At 46.1% G+C, this 18,761-nt stretch overlaps 1 protein-coding gene across 15 annotated transcripts in view; it reads right to left on the bottom strand.

Moving 5' to 3' along the window:
• MTSS1 (MTSS I-BAR domain containing 1) overlaps positions 1-8,688 on the bottom strand; it is a 163,339-nt gene extending 154,651 nt beyond the window's left edge. For 7 of the 15 annotated variants that reach the window (XM_025993423.2, XM_025993425.2, XM_025993428.2 and 4 more), the window contains exon 1: positions 8,051-8,618. In XM_025993423.2, the coding sequence (XP_025849208.1) occupies positions 8,051-8,122 (72 nt within the window). In that variant the 5' untranslated portion in view covers positions 8,123-8,618. Of the gene's footprint in view, positions 1-8,050 lie in introns of all 15 variants that reach the window. The other 8 variants (XM_025993424.2, XM_072733943.1, XM_025993429.2 and 5 more) reach the window with 2 other exon arrangements.
• Between the last annotated feature and the right edge of the window lie 10,073 nt (positions 8,689-18,761).

Below are 18,761 nucleotides of genomic sequence, written 5' to 3'. Positions count from 1 at the left end.
CAGCAGTTTTAGTCACATATGGCTATCTACACAAAAGTGAATAAAACTTAAAAACAATTCCTTGGTCACACTCGTCACACTTCAAGTGCTCAACAGTCACATGTGACTAGTGGCTAACATCTTTGACAATTTCCATTATGGTAGAAAATCATATTGGACAGGGTCATTGTCCAAGATTTTAAATCGTTACGTATTCTAAAGATGCTTTTTCTATTATTTTTACATTCCAATTTATGTAATGTTTCACTACCAATTTATTTTTATTCTTAATCAAGGCAAAATACATATAACATGCAATCTATCATCTAGGCCATTCTGAAGTGTTCAGTTCAATAGTGTTTAGCATAGTCACGTTGTCTTACATCTAAACATGCTCTTCCTCAGAGTTCAGTAAGGTTGAGAAAGTACTTTTGAGGGTGCTAAAATTGTGTAATACTCAGTGGTTCTCTGGCCACACGTTCAAATTACCTGGGGGTGCTTTAAAAAATTTGAATGCCCAGGATGTGCTCCGGAAACACCGAATCAGAGCCTCCAGGGAATAGGTCCAGGTATCTGTGTCTTAAAGGCTCGCAGGAAATCTGATGCTTATGTGCCTGTAACCACGGGCATTCTACTATAAGGGGCAAACCAGCCTAGAGCCTCCTCCTCTGGCCAGACCACTCCTCCGGCCCCCTAGAAACCCGTCCTGCCAGAGGTGACAGGGAAGGGAATCCCAAGCAAAACCTGCCGTCCACCTCCAGGACTTCGGAGGCCACTCATGCTGAGCAAGCTAATATTTTACTTCTGCCCAGATTCTTGAAGAGGAAGAAAGCAAATGAAAAGACACACAGCTCAAAAGGCACTCGATTGATTTTTTTTTTAAACCCACTTAAACTAGACAGGAAAAGAAAAACCACTTAGAAACTATGACCAAAGGCCGTATATGCCAAGAATCAGCACAGGAAGGAGTTTTTTTTTGGCGATCCCATCAACTTCTCCAAACATAGACCTGAAATGGCTCTACAGACTCAACCAAACTGGAGAGCTACCGGGACATAATTAAATACAGAAAGCTCTTTTACAAGAGAGTTCCAGGGCTGGACACAAAATGAGTTCAAGGTAAGGAGTTCCCTTAAAGGCGTCATTTGAACTTTGGGTGAACTTACTTAATTCATATAATTAGAGAGGGTTGCCAGGCTTGCATAGTCACCCAGTCTCAGGGACTGATGGGCTCCCCAGACATAGAAACGTGGCCCTCTGGCCAGCCACGGAGAAGACTGCAGGCACTTTGTAGGGGGACAAGGACAGAGGCCAAGGGTGACAGGCCACAGCCTGGCCGGAAAGCCTCTGCTCTATCTGCACACCCAGAAGAAGAGGAAAGGAGAACTCCAGGTTTGTCTGTCAGAGAAGTCTGGTGAGTGGGAGGGAAGGAAGCCACAATATGTCAATAGATCATAAATTAAATGACTTCCACAAAAGTGACAGCCAGATGGGAGACGCCCACTGCACATCTCAGTTCAAATTCACACCTCCAGGCTGGCTCTGGGCTCAGGGCACAGAGATAAGAACCTGACTGCCTCTCTGAGCCTCCTGCAGAATTCTGGAAAGTGGAATTCTGTATGCTGTCCTCTAGAGATAAAGCCATTCCCCTCTCTCTACCTTCAACATGTTCCAAAGAGCTCCAGCTTTGGGATCAAATTGGCCAAGGTATGAACCAATCCACCTAACCATGGCCCTGGATAAGGCTCTTCAAAGAGCCTCAGTTTTCTCATCTGTAAAGTGGGACAGAAAGGTGGAGGACGTGAACCAGAAGCACCAAGCACTTAGCACAATGCCCAGCACGTGGCAGGTTCTCATCAAGTCCCTTCCTGCCCCATGTTCACCATATGCAATGAACACCAAGCACCTACTATGTACAGGGGGCCCACAAGAGTATCTTAAATCTGGAAGCAGCCCAAGACACACAGACCAGGTCCTCCCTGGTCTAAGAGGTGAGAAACACTGACAATGGAAGGGCTGCTCTGGAACCTATGCTACGTGGGTTTGGGGGGTTTTGTGTGTGTCTGTGTGTCAGATACTCAGAGGGAACCTTGCACAGCCTCCCAACTAATTCAAGAAGAGAACCTCCGCAATCAAATACAATGGGCTTCCTTGATGCTCAGCCAATTAATTTACTCTATTTGTCTCTCCGGTTTGCTACTTAATAAGGGCATATCAGCAGCGCGATCTACAAATCTGAGTTAAACTGCTTAAGGCATCCATGAGTTCCCTCTAAGGAGCCCCAAATACTTCTCAGTCTGATGTCCTAGGCAGTTATGTCTGCCTTTGGCTTTTGTTTGGTTCCAGGAGAGGTATTTTCTTTGTTTTTGCAGAGGTGAGAGTTTAAGGGTGTGAGTGTCCTGAAGGCAGTTCCAAGAAGTAATGGAGACCTCAAAATGATCTCATTTTTCCATTCCCAGTCTGAGCACCTAAATAGTCTCCTGCAGATGGAATCTTGCCAGCTTTCACCTATCCCCAGGAAGATGGAAAAGCCTAGATGAAAATTGTAGATAAGGTGTCTAATAGATCAATAGTTTCAACCTTTTCATCCTCCAAACATTTTAACCACCTCAAATGAGCTGGCCATTATTGACAGATATCATTTTAGCTTTTTTTTCTTTTCCTGGATGCAAAAGAACAGTACAAACTACAAGAGGTCAGTAGCTGAGAAGCCTCTGTATACACAGAACATGCTTATACTAAAAAGTTGTTTGCTGTTTATCTGAAATTCAAATTTAAATGGAAATTCTGTATCTTTACGTGCTGCATCATAGCACTGAGCTCAGTGCTTGCAACCTCCCTGGTGCTCAATAAATAAGATCGAGTTAGGAGTACTTGTTACTCACCTAAGAAATGACAGCTGAACCAGGCAAAATTCAAACTCAGCTCATCTTCCACGCAAACCATGACTTAGGATTGACCTTCTCCCTCCATCTGGGGCATCCCTAACTGGAAACTCAGAACATAAAGCTTCATACTGTCAAGCAACAAAGCCCTACCCGATTTGGTTAAATATGATGTGTACGGGACTTACCCACAGAAACATTCAAGCCAAGACCAAAGAAAAATGATTTCTTTCTAGACCTGGATAAGATCCGCACCTAAAAAAACAGATGGATTGACCTAGAATAGGCCCTCAATCTCTGACCAGGCACCCATTCTGAGCAGTTCCCCACCGCCATTTTCATGACATCTTCACTTCACCTTCTTCTCCCACAGGCCCAAACTGAGGAAGCTGTAAAATCCTGGGCAAACACAGCCATTTGCTAAGAGAAAAACCAACATGGGGCCCATCTGTACTTTATAAGGGCTTGGTCTGTCCTGCCTCTGCATGTCACCATATACAGAGCTGCCCACCTCCCTCAGAGCACCGGGCCGCTTTTGGAGGCCTTCACTGGATTTTCGTTCTCTTCCTAGAGAAAACTTTTTTTTTTTTTTTTTTAATTTTAAGAGTCCAAGGGAAGTTCTTCAAGAACTGACTGTGGCCCTTCCTTCGTGGCCACCATATGGTACTTCACGTTACCTACTTGCGGCCCACGGACAAGCAGCTCTCCAAGGGCAGGCCTTGTGGCTCTCTGGCTCCTCGCTGGCCCGCAAAAGACCGTCCACATAACAAGCCCTGGATAAACAGCGAGGGAGTGAGTCTGTCTGACAGAAACCCCAGAGCCAAAGCAGTAGCAAGGGGGAAAAACAACCCTGAAATCATTATCCGGCGCTGGACCCAATACGCACATTCTTGATCTAGGATAAGTGAGAGAAAATAGCATGTCATGCCTTCGAACCACAAAAGATTTCCATGGAATTCAAGAAGTCCCTTGACCAGCTCTAATTTTAGGGAGGACTTAGGAGAGAGGATACTGGTGCAAACGGAGGTGGGGAGCCAAGCAGAACTGAACAAGGCTCCTATTCTGCTCGGCACAGGTGCTGGTAACAGGACACCCCTCTCTCCAGCGAGAGGTGGGGTAGGGAATTCAAGGTGTGCTTGGGTGTTCTCACCCCCCAGCCCCATTACATAACCCCCAGCACGCTCCGAACCTAGTACAAAGTTCTCCCTGCATCAGGCCCAATTCAGCTCCTCACATGCTGATTCTTGAGCAATAACAAGGCTGAGGAAAATATTTGGTTTTAGCATCCAACTTAAAAAAAAAAAAAACTAAGTTAATTATTAAAAGAAGAAAGATATCCACAGTGACTTGCCCTTGAGTTTGGCCAGTGGCCTGGTCTTACAAGCTCCCCCAAACATCAACAAATTCTTTGCTGGTTCAATTACCTAAACATTAAAATAAATAAACTTTTTTTTAAAACTCCAAGTACCAGGGATCCCTGGGTGGTGCAGCGGTTTGGCGCCTGCCTTTGGCCCAGGGCGCGATCCTGGAGACCCGGGATCGAGTCCCACGTCGGGCTCCCGGTGCATGGAGCCTGTTTCTCCCTCTGCCTGTGTCTCTGCCTCTCTCTGTGACTATCATAAAAAAAAAAAAAAAAAAAACTCCAAGTACCAAATCGCTGTGTTGTACATCTAAAACTAATTATAATGTGATATGTCCATTATATCTCAATTTAAAAAGAAGTAATGGCTCAAATCTGCTGTTTGCAGCATTTAGCCTGTTTTTCTTGGCACATGAATAGAAACTCCAAAAAAGATTCTAGAGCCTCTTTAATGTCTAACCACCGTCAAACACCAGAGGCCAACTGGCCTTCCCACGCAGTCACTTCCAAGCTACTGTTCGTTCCCCCAGACAAACGGGCAATAGGCCCTAGCCTCCAACCACGTGAATCTCATCTCCCTTTAGCTTTGGGACCAGTGCACACCAGACAACTTGATTTATGTGGATGGGCGGAAAGGCAGCCAGTAAGCGATTCTGCACACCACCATCATTAGTGACCACCACCACAAGAGGGTGGAAGATGGGGGGGAAAAAAAACACAAGGTTTCCTCTCATCAAGGAATCAATAAGTTATTTAACAGCTGCTGCTGGATCCCAATGGAAGAAGAGTTAGGGTTTCTTCCGCACCTTTCCTGCCCCTCCCCCCCCCAAAAGGAAAAACCCACACCCATACAGCAGAGGATTTAACCAGATGAAGGGTCACTAGAAAAAAGCAGAAAGATTCCTCTCCAGTGTCAGTGGAGGTTTTCAACATCTTGAGGTTTTTTTGGTTTTGGAACATGTACGGTGTTAGGCTTTGAAATTACTTCATTTTTGTTTTGTTTTGTTTTCTTTCTTTCTTGGTTTTTTTTTTTTTTTCTTCCTCCAAAGAGGAAATTGACTCCCTTCCTGTGCTGCTGTACGTTTGGGAGAATCAAATGCTACTAAAAAAAAAAAAAAAAAATTCCTTACCCTTTCCTCACCCCAGTCCAACATTATTTCTGGGAAAATAACCTAAAAATTTTCTCAAGATGGCCTTCCAAAATGGGTTTCCAACATTTACACTTGTCCTTCAAAGCAAACAGAAAGGAGACCAAAGACATGAGAAACCCATCATGGCAGTTCAAAGAAGAAAAAAAGGATAAACTGGTCATTAGAAAGCCAGCTGACTTCAGATATTGAACACTGACTTTTATTGGTGGTGACTTCATGAATTATGCATACTACATACTTCTTATTCTATACGCCCAATTTTTTTTAATTCCCTTTTAAAATATCACGGCCATCCAACCCACAAAGAAGTCTTTTAAAAAGAAAACTCCATTAAAATATTCAACAACTGAGTTCTGCATAAATATTCTTGGAAATCAATCTACCCGTCTTTTTCCTTATCTCTGCTCCCCAAAAGCCTGGAACCCTACAGACCTCAAGACAGGTTTTAGTCTTCCCCTCCAGTTTACTTCTCAAATCCTTGCCAAAATAAAACAAACAACCTTAAAATAAATGCCTTCCCACAGGATGTTGAACAAACTCTACTAAATTCAAAGGGAAAGAAGTGTCAGGAACCATAAACTAGAGATCCAGCACTGAGAGGGCATTAAATACATCTTTATTTTTAACTAGAATCTTGCAGAGGGAAAAACATGCCACCTCAGCACTCACAATCCCCACCCCCCTCCATCCACCAGAATGCTCCAGGGCAGCCACAGGATCGCAGGTGGAAAACTTCTGAAGGGCTTTGGGTTCAAACCCATAAATGCAAAGAACCAAGACTGGATGGATTCTGGATTAAGGAACAAAAAGGGAGAGAAAAACAAAAATCCTAGATTTTTTTTTTTTCCCCTGGGACTGCAGTGAGCAGAAGAACTTTTAGGTCACTGGATCCTTGTTACTACTCAGGGACTGGAAACACCCATTTCGCTTCACAAAAATAAAAAACACACAAGCAGGTTTACCAACCCATCTCAAAATTCTTCCCCTGATGATCAAAATGCACGTGTGCCTCAAACCAAATGTTTGATTATAAGGCGTAGAGAATTTAACAAAAAATACCCCAGAGTCCAAGGCGGGGGACACCAATCTTTGTCTCAAGAGAGCACTTCAATAAGTCAATGTGGATTGAGGGCAAAGGAATGAAAGAGGCTGTCTTTGAACAGGGAATAATCCATCTAATTCCAAGTGGCTGGATTAGAGGCATTCCTGGACAAGCAGGGTCTAGCTGAAGATAACGCTCCACGAATGTCAATTTCTCACCTCCCCCCCCCCCAAAAAAGGGCACAGGCTCTGTAGGAGGGACAAGGCCAGCATGGAGGCACCTTGGAAAAGTTCACCCTTGGGGAGATGGCACTTGATTCTAAAAGGGGGAGGGGGGAGCAAGCGTGACAGCTGAGCATTCCTTCGCTAAGTCCATCTCCCAGTCCAAACCCTCTCTAAACCCCACACTTGATCAGACAAAAGCTCCTCCAAACGCCCAGGCAGCGGCTGAAGAGGGGCCGTCCACACCCACCGGCTGTACAGCTTTCCAAACCTGCCTACTCGTTTTGGAAGCCGAGCTTTTAATTAAACACCACCTCCCCGGATCTGTTGAGGCAAACTGGGGCTGGGTTAGAGCCAAAGAGAAGCTCCCTAAATACACATGAAAAAAAAAAAAAATCCCCCCACCGCCCCCAATTCCCACCTCCAGCCAGCTCGGGAGGCTGGATCTATTTCCTTTGGGTGAGTAACACAGGGCCCTGATCTACCTCTATGCAGCAGAAAATCCACATCCTAGATCAGGTTATCCCCAGTCCCACCCTTTGCAGGAAAAAAAAAAAAAAAAAAAAAAACCGGGTGTTGTTCCCCGCCCCGCAATACACACACACACACACACACACACAGGCGCGCGCACGCTTGCGCACGCGCACACACACACACACAATATCTTCACAATCCGTCCAAGAGAAAACCTGGAGGCTGTGTGTGTTGGGGGGGTGGGGAATACAGCGGTTTAGGGGACCCCAATCTTGCCTTCAGACTGGGCGCCTCAGCCCGGTGGAGGAGGGTCCCCAGCAAGGCTGCTCTGGGAACTTCTGCTCCGCGCCCCCGGGAGGGTTGAGGGAAGGCTTGCACACCCTCGGCAGCTTTGGAACTGCCTAATTAATGCCTAATTTGCTCAGATCCACCCCAACTACCCCCCCCCCCCGCCCGCCCGCCAGGTGGACCTGAAAGAAGCCAAGGAGGAGGGGAGAAGGGGGGGAGCCTCCCTCGCAGGCTCTCGGCCGGAGGGCCCGTTCCCGCGGCCACGCAGAGCCCCCGCGGCCCTCCCCGGCCACCGCGCCAGGCGCCCCCACCCCGGCCTCGGGGGAACCAGGTGTCCGCCCGGGCACCGGCCTCCACTCGGTCCAGCGACAGACAATGGGAAACTTGGAGCCGGGGCCCTGCGCCCCCGGGGAGGCGAGGTGGTGCCGCCCCCTGGGACAATGAGCGCGGAGAGGGCAGGGGGCACCTGGCACCCGCGCGGATGCGGGGAGCGGCCCGGCCCGGCCCGGCCCGGCAGAGCCCGGGGCGGCGCCGCGGGGGCGCAGGTGACCCGCGGCCCGAGCGCTCCCGCAGGTGGCGGCGGCCACGGCGCAGGCGGGGGCCGCGGCGAGGTCAGCGCGGCCACCGCAGCCGCGCCCCCGGCGTCCTACCTTCATGTCGCTGATGATGGTCTGGAAGAGGCCTCCGAGCGCGCTGCATTCCTTCTCTATCACGGCCTCCATTTTCCCGGCGCCGGCAGGAGGACACTGTCGGGGCCGCTGGACTGAGCGCGGGGCCGGGGCGAGCAACCCCACCTCCGACTCACAGCCTCGGCTGCCGAGGCACCGAGCGCCCAAGGCCGGCTCTTCTCCGCCCCCAAATAATAAACGATGGTTTAAAAAGCCGAGCCGCCCCGCAGGGTGATTCGCCTACATGCGGCGCTCGGCGTCTGGCCCCGAAAATGCCCGGAGAAGGCTGAGGACCAGGCCACCACGGGTGCCCGCGACGGGGACGGCAGAGCCCATCCTGAGGCGGAGAAAACCGCTCGCTGACCTGGGGCCGGCGCCACTGAAAACTGCGAGGCTTTCTGATTCAGTGATATTGCTTCAAATTTAATTTAAAAAAAAAAAAAAAAAAAGAATCGCCCCGCGGCAGGACGCGTCCGCCGGCGCGGTCCGGAGCTGCTGCTCGCAGCCGCGGCCGCCGCCTCCTTTTCACTCCTGCGCGCCCGGCCCCGGCGCTCGCTCTGGCGCGGCTCCCGGGGACGTTCCGAGGGGCGCGCGCGCGCTCGGGGCCGTGCGTCCGCCGCGGGGGCGCGGGGAGGGCGCGCGCTCGGGGCCGTGCGTCCGCCGCACGCGGGCGGGGCGAGGGAGCGGCGCGTGCCCGGGAGGAGGACCGCGGGCGGCGCGGCGAGGATTCCGCCCCCGCGGGAGCCGCCCCCTCCCCGGAGCGCGCGCCGAGCACCCGCTCCTGCCCCGGCCGCGGGTCGCGGCGCCGAGAGGGCGGGTCGGCACGCGGCTGGCGGGCGCCCCGCACCCCCACCCCCCACAATGGCTGCGAGCGCCGGGAGCCGAGGGTGCACCGCCGCTCCCCGGGGACTTGCAGGGTGGCAAGCTTAGCGCAGCGCCCGGCGTGTTACAGCGAGCGCTCAGGAGGGCGGGAAAGCTGCTGCTGCTGCTGCTGCTGCTGCTGCTCCTGCTGCTGCTGCTGCTGCTGCTCCTGCTGCTGCTGCTGCTCCTGCTCCTGCTCCTGCTGCTCCTGCAGCCTTTTGAGAATAAGCCCGTCCTGTGATATCAGGACTGCAACGCCAGTCACGATTGCAAACAAAATCGTAATTTGTCATTAATTTGTAATGAACAAATATGCAATTAAGGAGAGTTTGGGGGCGTATCCCATGGCGGGATGCCCAGTTCAATAAAAGTTGCAGGATGCTGGGAAAGTAGATTAATTTGCCATTGCAAGATGAATGGTATTGAGCTTTCGCATACTGTTCTTTGGCTTATGGATATTTTTGACTGCCTGTGACTTGTTTTTTTTTTTTTTCATGCCCACTGAGGGCATTGGGTGTTGGCATCACTGCAGAGAGCCCTGTTGGGAGGTTTAACGAGGAAAGAGCAAATGTACCCGAGTTGATGTGGAGGCTGGGGGCTCATTTTCATAGCTCCACTCTGAAGCCTAATTGCACATAGTCGGATCCCTCATTTAGATTAAGGCCAAATAGGGACGCCTGGGTGGCTCCCCCGGTGAGCATCTGCCTTTGGCTCAGGGAGTGATTCCGGAATCCCGGGATCAAGTCCCACATCGGGCTCCCTGCGTGGAGCCTGCTTCTCCCTCTGCCTCTCTCTGTGTCTCTCATGAACAAATAAATAAAATCTTACTATATATATATATGATATATATATATACATATTAACGCCATATCGGCAAGGAAGAAGGTAATCAAATGAGCGGCTTTTAAAAGACCTTAAAACATAAGCACCTGACTCCCTTGACCCTTGAGCTGACCATGCAAAGCACAAAATAGAACAAAAGGAAAATACTGGGAAGGAGACAGAAGAAACCATATACAAAATGCTGTAGACTTGTGTCAGACTCACTTGGTAATAGGTCAAGTTCTGGCTTTGAAAAACTGCAAGAATCAAAGAGATGCATGAAGGGACAGATCACAGCCACAGAAGATAATTTTAACCCTGGGCCATTCTGCCCAACTCTTTTTTTTTTTTTTCTGCCCAACTCTTAATCACGACCCTTCTCCATCCCTCTCCCAAAAATGATAAGGAGCAGTGTTACTTCTGGAATTAACCAATCTCTTGGACAACCCTGCTGGATCCTGTCCCCAAGGTTATTTGGATGTGTAAGGCAGTCACAGCTTCACCTTGCCAATAATAGCATTTGACTTACAATTTGCTGTCAATCATCATCATGATGGTTTTTAACACTATTGGTATTATAGTGATAAGGTCATTGTTTATAGAGCCTGATTGTACTAGGTCTAAAGTCCAGTTTGCAACCTACTATCTGTATGACCTTGGGCCAAATTAACTGGACCTCAGTTTCCTCATTTGTAAGTGGGGATAAGGACTTCATAGGGCTGTAGTGACTTTTACCTTCACTAATATATGTAAAGCATTTTTTTAAAAAAGATTTTATTATTTATTCATGAGAGAGAGGCAGAGACATAGGCAGAGGGAGAGGCAGGCTCCATGCAGGGAGCCCGATGTGGGACTCGATCCGGGGACTCTAGGATCACACCCTGAGCCAAAGGCAGACGCCCAACTGCTAAGCCACCCAGGCATCCCTGTGAAGCATTTTTTTAAAGCATTTAAAGCAGTTCCTGGCATACAGTAAATAAACAATAAATCTTACAGAAGTAGCTTGTTCATAATAACCAAGATGTGGAGAAACCTAAATGTCCATAATGGATGAATGGATAAAGAAAATGTGGTATGTACATACAGTGGGATATTCTTCAGCCTCGATGGAAAGAAATCCTGCAATATGTAACAGCATAAATGCGACTTGAAGACATTATGATAAGTAAAATAAACCAGTTACAAGCAAATACTGTGTGATTCCACTTATGTTGAGTACTAGCTAAAATACTCAAACTCATAGAATAGTTGCCAGGTATTGGGATTCGGGGAAGGAGGTAATGGGGAGTTGCTAACCAATGGGCATGAAATCTCAATGATACAAGATGAGGTAAGTCTAGTGAATGGGGGATTTTGAATAGGAAAGGGACAACATCAGATTTACACATCCTACAATCACATTCTTTCCCCATATTTAAGCATTCCTCAAGCTTTTTCCTCCCTTCAAAATACCCAGCACTCACTGGGCAGACATCGCAATCTGATTAACATGCAATTCCTCTCAGGAGTATTTGCCTTTTTTTTTTTTAATAGCTCCTAGGAGGAGGAACCCAGTGGAATGAAGCTCTACTAAAAAAAATTTCAAATCCTGTGATCTTGGAGAGATTGAGAAGCAATGAAGCCTTCTCAAAGCCATTCCCATCATCCTCCTTCACCTGGTAGACCATGGGTTGGGGTGCCCACCACCATCTCCTAACTCCGAGACTCCTGGCAGGTTGTTTGATCTCTGGTTCCTTGCAGGTTCCTAACTCGTGGCCTGTTGCCAAGCTTGAAGTAGATAGCAAACGCCTATCACGTCGTAGTGCTACCCATAGGACTTCCCTTCCCTCTCAGAAGTGATTCTCAGCCCCAGGTGCACCAGGAGCTCCGCCTGGTCCTCAGACTTGGCAATTGTAATCCCCTGGGGGAATTTTAAATCATCTGTGCCTGAGTTCCATGACCAGTGAGCCTGATTTAATTCATCTGGGTCGTAGCCTGGGCAACATGACTTTTTAAAACTTCCCAAATGATTTTAACATAAAGCAAATTTGAGAACTTTGATCTGAGGAACTTTAAAAGAAGATACCCATGCTCAGGTCCTACCCCTAAAGAGTTAAAGAGTCCTCGCTGGAGACTGGGCTCCAGATTTTTTTAATATATTATACATACTTTATTCCATCCTCATATAAGGACATACAGGCATATATGAATGTGTGCATATGTATGTGTGTGTGCATATGCTGTCATTATTTGCTTTACACAAATAGGATCACATCCCACTTGCTTTTCTGGATCTTGTTGTTAATACTTCTTACAGTCAACAATTCCTGGGGCACCTGGGTGGTTCAGTAAGTTAAGTATCTGAATCTTGGTTTCGGTTCAGGTCACAATCTCACAGTTGCAGGAATGGAGCCCCACATCGGGTTCCATGCTCAGCTCAGAGTCTGCTTTGGGTTCTTTCTCTCCCTCTGCTTTTCCAGCCTCCCTCTCTCTAAAATAGGTAAATAAAAAAAACTTAAGAAGAAATAATTCCTATAGAAAGCCCTCTAGGTCAATTAATATTATCCCAATAAATTTTTTCATTTAATTTTTTTTTAATTTGCTACAATTTCAGACGTACAAAAACGAGCAAGAAGAGTGCAGAGACGTCCACATTCACCTTTCATTAGACCCCCTAAATGTTAATCCATTGTGGTATCTTCTCTGTGTCTCCCTGCACTTTTAAAGTCTCCCCACGGGCAGCCCCGGTGGCGCAGCGGTTTAGCGCCGCCTGCAGCCCAGGGTGTGATCCTGGAGACCCTGGATCGAGTACCACGTCAGGCTCTCTGCATGGAGCCTGCTTCTCTGTGTCTCTGCCTCTCATTCTCTCTCTGTGTCTCTCTGAATAAATAAATAAAATCTTAAAAAAAAAAAGTCTCCCCACAAGAGTCTAATGTGTGTCCCGGTTGCTAGAGGAGGCCTCAGGGATGCTACAAAATTTCAGGCAATCCTCTGTGAGGCTTCTGACCTCTGTAAGGGGATCCTCACGCAGGGGCAGCTGTGCCAGGTGGTTTAAGAGGGTAGGCTCAGAGTCAAGCTGTCTCGGTACGAATGCCTATGCCTGACTTCTTTGCTCCCCACCTTTTCATGCCTCAGTTTCTCCATCTATAAAATAGATAATGGAAGTGCAAAGTCCTAAGGGTATGTGAGGCCTAAATGGGATAACTTACTCCAGCACTTGGCACACAGCAAGTCTTCCATAAAGGTTAGCTATTAATATGTATTGATCGTTACCAATGGCTCATCTATGAAATAAAATTGGCTTAAAGTCCCCCTCATGACCTATTAGAAGAATGTTTTATGAGCCCCAAACCACTAAATCCCTTAGAAAAAACGGGGGAGTTGTCAGTATATAGAAGTGTCTCAAATTTAGAAACGGAAGGCCTTTTTAAAAACGAAACCAGCAAGCATCAACAGATAATACCTGTTGCAGTGACTCACCCTAAGAGATATTTTATGTCTGTTTGTAGACGGTGGCCTGGGATACAACCAAGAATAATATAATAACCTCAAAGTGCAGAATGTGTCACTGAGGCAGGAAACTAATGAAAGAAGAAGGTCTGCCCTCAGGAACCGATTGGTAGCCAGGCCAGAGTAAGGCTGGAATGGCAGGATCACAAGCCCATCATGTCTGTGGTGGGGGTAGGAGGGGGGCAGGCAGCAAACCTGTGTGAGGCAGGCCAATTGTAAGCTCCTAAGAGGTGGGTGGACGGCAGAGTCCTGGAGAGCAAAGTGCTCCCTCCGAGAGCCAGCTGCTCCCCCGTCCCAGGCCAAGTGGGAATGTGTGCTCTTAATTGCCGCCTGTTCCAGTCCTTCCAAGGGCCTGAAACTTTGCATCTTGATGTGAAGTTTTCCAAAATCTAACTATTTTTAAATTCCCCAGTTTTTAAAATCTCCTTTGCAGCCAGTTTGTAGTTCTCGATCATGGCAACACATGTAGGGTTTGGGTCACAGGGAAAATGTAGAAGAGGGACAAAATAAAGAATTTACATTTCTCTGGGACTGTTTAAGGAGGAGAGACCCTATCTGATGGTTCTAGGTCACCAAGAAAGTGTGCCTGCCCTGTACTCGGGTAGGGGTGGTTCAGTCCATTCCGGAGACATTTCTTGAGCATCTACTCTGTGCCAAGCCACACTTGTTCTCCCAGAAGCGTCTGATTTCCTTCTCCTTGTTTATATCGTCCCAAGCTGCCTGCTAACTACTAATTTGGCAAAATTAGTTACCTTGATATTGAATTACCTTGATATTGAGAATAGGGCTTGCAGGGGAGCAGACATCCCCATTGCAAATTACAGAACAAGATTGTCCAAGATCTCATCTCTTCCTCTTCTTGAGCATAGCTTTTTCTGTTCCAAACAAGCACAATGAGAAAAAGGAGCATTTAGGAAGTAAGATATGAGTTCTGGTTAGAGCAGCAGCAAAAGAGTGAAGAGCATATTAGAACACTTTACTTTTAATATACCATGTGAAGCAATTGAAAAACATCTGATTATATCTAATGAATCAGAGGCATCTGAGTTGATGTAAAAATGGAAAATATTACACATTCTCCAAAACCCAACATTTCCCTGTGTAAACATCTTACAGTGATTTTTTAGTAGATTCACAGAGTTGTGTGGCCATCACCACAATCAATTTTACAAAATTTTCTTCAAAGCAATCCCCACTCATTTGCAATCATTTTCCCATGCCTCTCCATCCCCAATCCTAGACATCCATTAATCTCTCTATCCCTATAGATTTGCCTGTTCCGGATATTTAATATAAAGGAAATCATATATTGGCCTTTCTTATCTGCCTCCTTTCATTTAGCATCATGTTTACAAGGTTCCTCAATGGTGTAGCATGTTTCTCTACTTCATTCCTTTTTATGGCTGAATAATCCATTGTATGGACATACCACATTATCCATCCATCCAATGATGAACATTTGAATTGTTTCCACTTTGACTATTATGAATAAAAGTGCTATAAACATTCATGTATGAGTTTTTGTGTGGACATGTGTTTTCGGTTCTCTTGGGTACATACTTCTGGTGGAATTGCTGGGTCATATGGTATATCTACTTGTAAACTTTTGGGAAATTGTCAGACTATTTTCCAGTACATAGTCTGGATTTGTTTTTATTCCATATAATTCATAAGGTTTTCACAACCCAAAGTAGCTCTGATGAAGTCAATGTCAATCTATTCATAACAATGATACCATCTATCTGTATCAAGAGATTTGGCTGCTGTATCATCCCCAACTCATCACTGGTGGTAGGGTAAATCTTTCTATTACCTAGCATTGCACCCATAACAAATTGTTTATTGTTTCTTCCAGTAATGTGATTTGAGGAACTTTAAAATTTATTTTAGAACAATCCCATTGTTTAGATGTTTCTAGGACTAAGACTCCCAGGTAAACAAAATTCTATTGTAGTCAATTAACATTCTGTCTATACATCTGTCTCCCATAAATCTGGCTAGCAGGAGTCTATTACTGAGAGTCCATTAACTCACTGACAAGGCCAAGATTCTGCACCCGCAAACCTGGCATTCTGGTGTGTTTGGATAGCAGAGAATATAAAATGGCTCAGAAATTAGGCCTGCATTGGGGCAAGATACTAAACCCCAGCCATTTGGCATCTATAGTTTTTGCTCTGCCCACTTTGCACATTTAAGTGATGGAGGTGGCTCGGGGCTTCCTTTCTCCAGCAACCCCCCAGCATGCCTAAGATTTCAGGAGGTTTTGCCAGGGCAGATGCACACTTCCTTCTCCTGGATCTTGGGCTTTTCTTTAAATCAACAGTGAACACCAGGCATGGGAGACCTGTCTGTAATGTGTTAAGGTAGATTAAGCATGGGTTTGGAGTCACAGAGATTTAAGTTCAAATGCTCATGTTTCCATATTACAGCCGTGTCCATGGGCAAATTACTTGACCTACCCATGTCATTGATAAAATGCAAAATATTCTTACTTCTAGATCTTGAAGATTAGAGATAAGGTGGTTACTGAGCATAAGCTGTAACAGGCACTCAAAAATGTGTGTGCGCGCGTGTGTGTGTGTGTGCATGTGTGTGTGGTTCTCAACCAGACTGTTGGCATTCTGTCCTTAGATTTTCAATATGGGAAGCTTTGTTTGGCATAACAGGGGTGAATTTAGGCCACTGAGCCAGAGACATTTAATCAATTGTTTCAAAGCAGTCTGCCTTGTTTACTTTTAATAATGGGTTTGTTTGCTTTTAATAATAAGACCCAGACCTAGCCCTTCTATTTTCTGAAGCTGGGTAGCAAATGGGTGCTTATGAACTGGCACTCAGCAACAATCTCTGCAGCCACAAGTGGCCAGCGGCCACAGGCAACAAGTGAAAACAGGTCATGTGCAGGGAAACATTCATTTGCAGAGGGTAATGATATTTACCTGTGATCCTATCCAGCAGCTTCAAAGGTGGTGGCAAGCATTACCTAACTAATGAGCACGACGCCTCCTGACCCCCTGGCCCTGAGGCAGGAACAATATTGTGTAATATCTCCACAGAGAAGCCCATCAGGAGAGAGAGGGAGAAAAAAGAACCTGCCCACCTGGACTTGACTGGCTGTGTGATCTCCTGGGATTCAGAGATCCTTTCTGGGCCTGACTTTTCCTGGGTAAAATGAGAAGGTTGGCACCTTCCGGGTGATGTTAAAGGTGTCTTCCACGTGACAATGGTTGACTTTCAGGCCTGATTTCAGGCTCACTCTTGATCTCTGCTGGTTTTACGTTTGTAGGTGTGTATGTCTGTCTCTGTGGGTACATATATATTTATGTTTTGGAAACAGCTGGAAAAAGAAATTAGGGAAGAGATGAGTGCTGTTTGCTCCAGGCAGTGACTCAGGGATGCATTCTCAGGGAAAAAAGAAAGTCACTTTCCAGATGATGCTTAATTGCTAAATGCCTGCTCAGCCTCCCTCCCCCTTGGATTCTTGGACTCTCCCTATCACTTTGTCACTCAACAAAGCGGAAGTAAGCATTATCCATCAGCTTGCCCAGCTGCAACAGGGGCTCCTCTTTCCCAACAAAACTTGTTGTCCATATTACATTTTACTCTAAGGCTATTTTAACCTAAATATATTGAAGAAGGTGAGGCCTACCCATCGCACACATTCCATAGACATGTATTTTCTGGAACAAATTCAAATCTAATCACCAAATGAAAACAGATTTCCACGAAGTTGTTCCTCATAATTTAAATTTTTCTGATCGAGAGCTTAATACTTCAAATGGCAACCATCCCCTTGTTGGTCATAGCTATTTATTTGAAATAATATCTTTACACTGAGTTGGATTCCTTTACCCTTTGTTGAAGTGAATTTTCTTAAGGACCTTTAATCAAGGCACCATCTTTCCTCAACACCATCTCTCAGAGGAGATATGTAAATAGCCACACAATTTACATACATATTAGCCACTGAGTCTCAGTAACTTATTATTATAAGAAATTACATATATTATATAAATTATATTCTCTTTAAATTTGTATATTCTATTCTATAATATAATCTCTGCTTATAGTTTAATATATATTGCATAAAAATAATTTGAAAACTGGATTAATTTAGAAAAAAGCGGTTCTCTCAGGGGACTCATTCATGAAAATGGAAAGCTCTTTTGTCAAGTAATTTCCCCCTGGGGGGCCTTTAAATAGCAATCTCCCCATTTTGATTCCATCTGTAGCAATCCCATTTAGCTGCATTACTGGACCACCTCACTGTGTAAAAGAAGGTAAACTGTATTGGTGACCATTTGGCTCTCTGGTTTCTTTCCCCAACTTGCTACTAATTCATTTGGTCATTAATGGTGCTTCCCTCCCTCCATCCCAGACCATTTGATATGTTTGCAGGATAAGCAGAGAGTTAGGGCCACCCCTCCAGCTACAATGTCTTTCCAGAAGCACATAGTCCAAAGGGACATTGGAGTTATGACAGAAATGATTAATTATATAACTCACTTGAAAATGATGTGCCACTTTAAAAACCTAATAGCTGATCAAGTAAGAACTCACGACGTAGCCTGGCTAAGAACAAAGCCAGGGGGAAATTTTTTTTTTTGAAGAATCTCATTAATGGATTTTTTCTTTCTTTTTTAAGATTTTATTTATTTATTCATGAAAGACACAGAATGAGAGGCAGAGACATAGGCAGAGGAAGAAGAAGCAGGCTCCCCGTGGAGAGCAGGATGGGGGACTCTATCCCAGGACCCCAGGATCATGCCCTGAGCCGAAGGCAGATGCTCAACCACTGAGCCACCCAGGTGCCCCCACATTAATGGGTATCTTTAAATACTGGATGCATGATAGACAATAACATTTCCATAATTTTGATAATATGCACTTAGATTTGCATAACTCTGCACAGTTTATAAAGCATTTTCACAAATACTGTCACAGCTCTCACAGTGTCAGAAGAGGGTGGACAAGGCTGGGGGTTGGGAGGCAGATGGCCCTGAAAGTCCTCAGCTGAACTCATGTCCCAGGAACGGCAGCAGGCTTGGAGCTGTTGACTCCCCAAAGACACCCTGCTAGGAAGTGACAGAAGTAGCACCAGAACCCAGGACTCTAATTTTAATCTCCCAGTCTCCTGAGCAGGCAGCTAAAACCGTCTCGTTGGACATCTCCCACTCAGGAGAAAAGGGCACACAGCCTTGGAAGTATCTGGCCAATGGAGGGGCCCAGAAGTCCAAGCAAGATTGCAACATACAAATAGCATCTAAGTCCCACGATGCATGACAGCATTATTTTCTGATATTTCAAAGGAATGGGTTCCTTTCTGCAGGATCTTCATGGAATTTACTGCAAGGGATCCACATGTCCTCATGAACTGACAAGCCTATGCACAGAGAGACTAACTGAATATACAGACAGTGGCCAGATCATATTTAAAAAATAAAACCTTTGAGCCACAACCTGCCCAGGGAATACATCTTTTATCTACCTCTATCAATAAACAACCCAGGTAGCCAGCCTGCCC

Source organism: Vulpes vulpes, chromosome 13 (assembly GCF_048418805.1).
Source record: "Vulpes vulpes isolate BD-2025 chromosome 13, VulVul3, whole genome shotgun sequence".
NCBI classification, from domain to species: domain Eukaryota; kingdom Metazoa; phylum Chordata; class Mammalia; order Carnivora; family Canidae; genus Vulpes; species Vulpes vulpes.
Note: the sequence above shows the minus strand (reverse complement) of the source record. Positions and strands in the feature narration are given on the sequence as shown.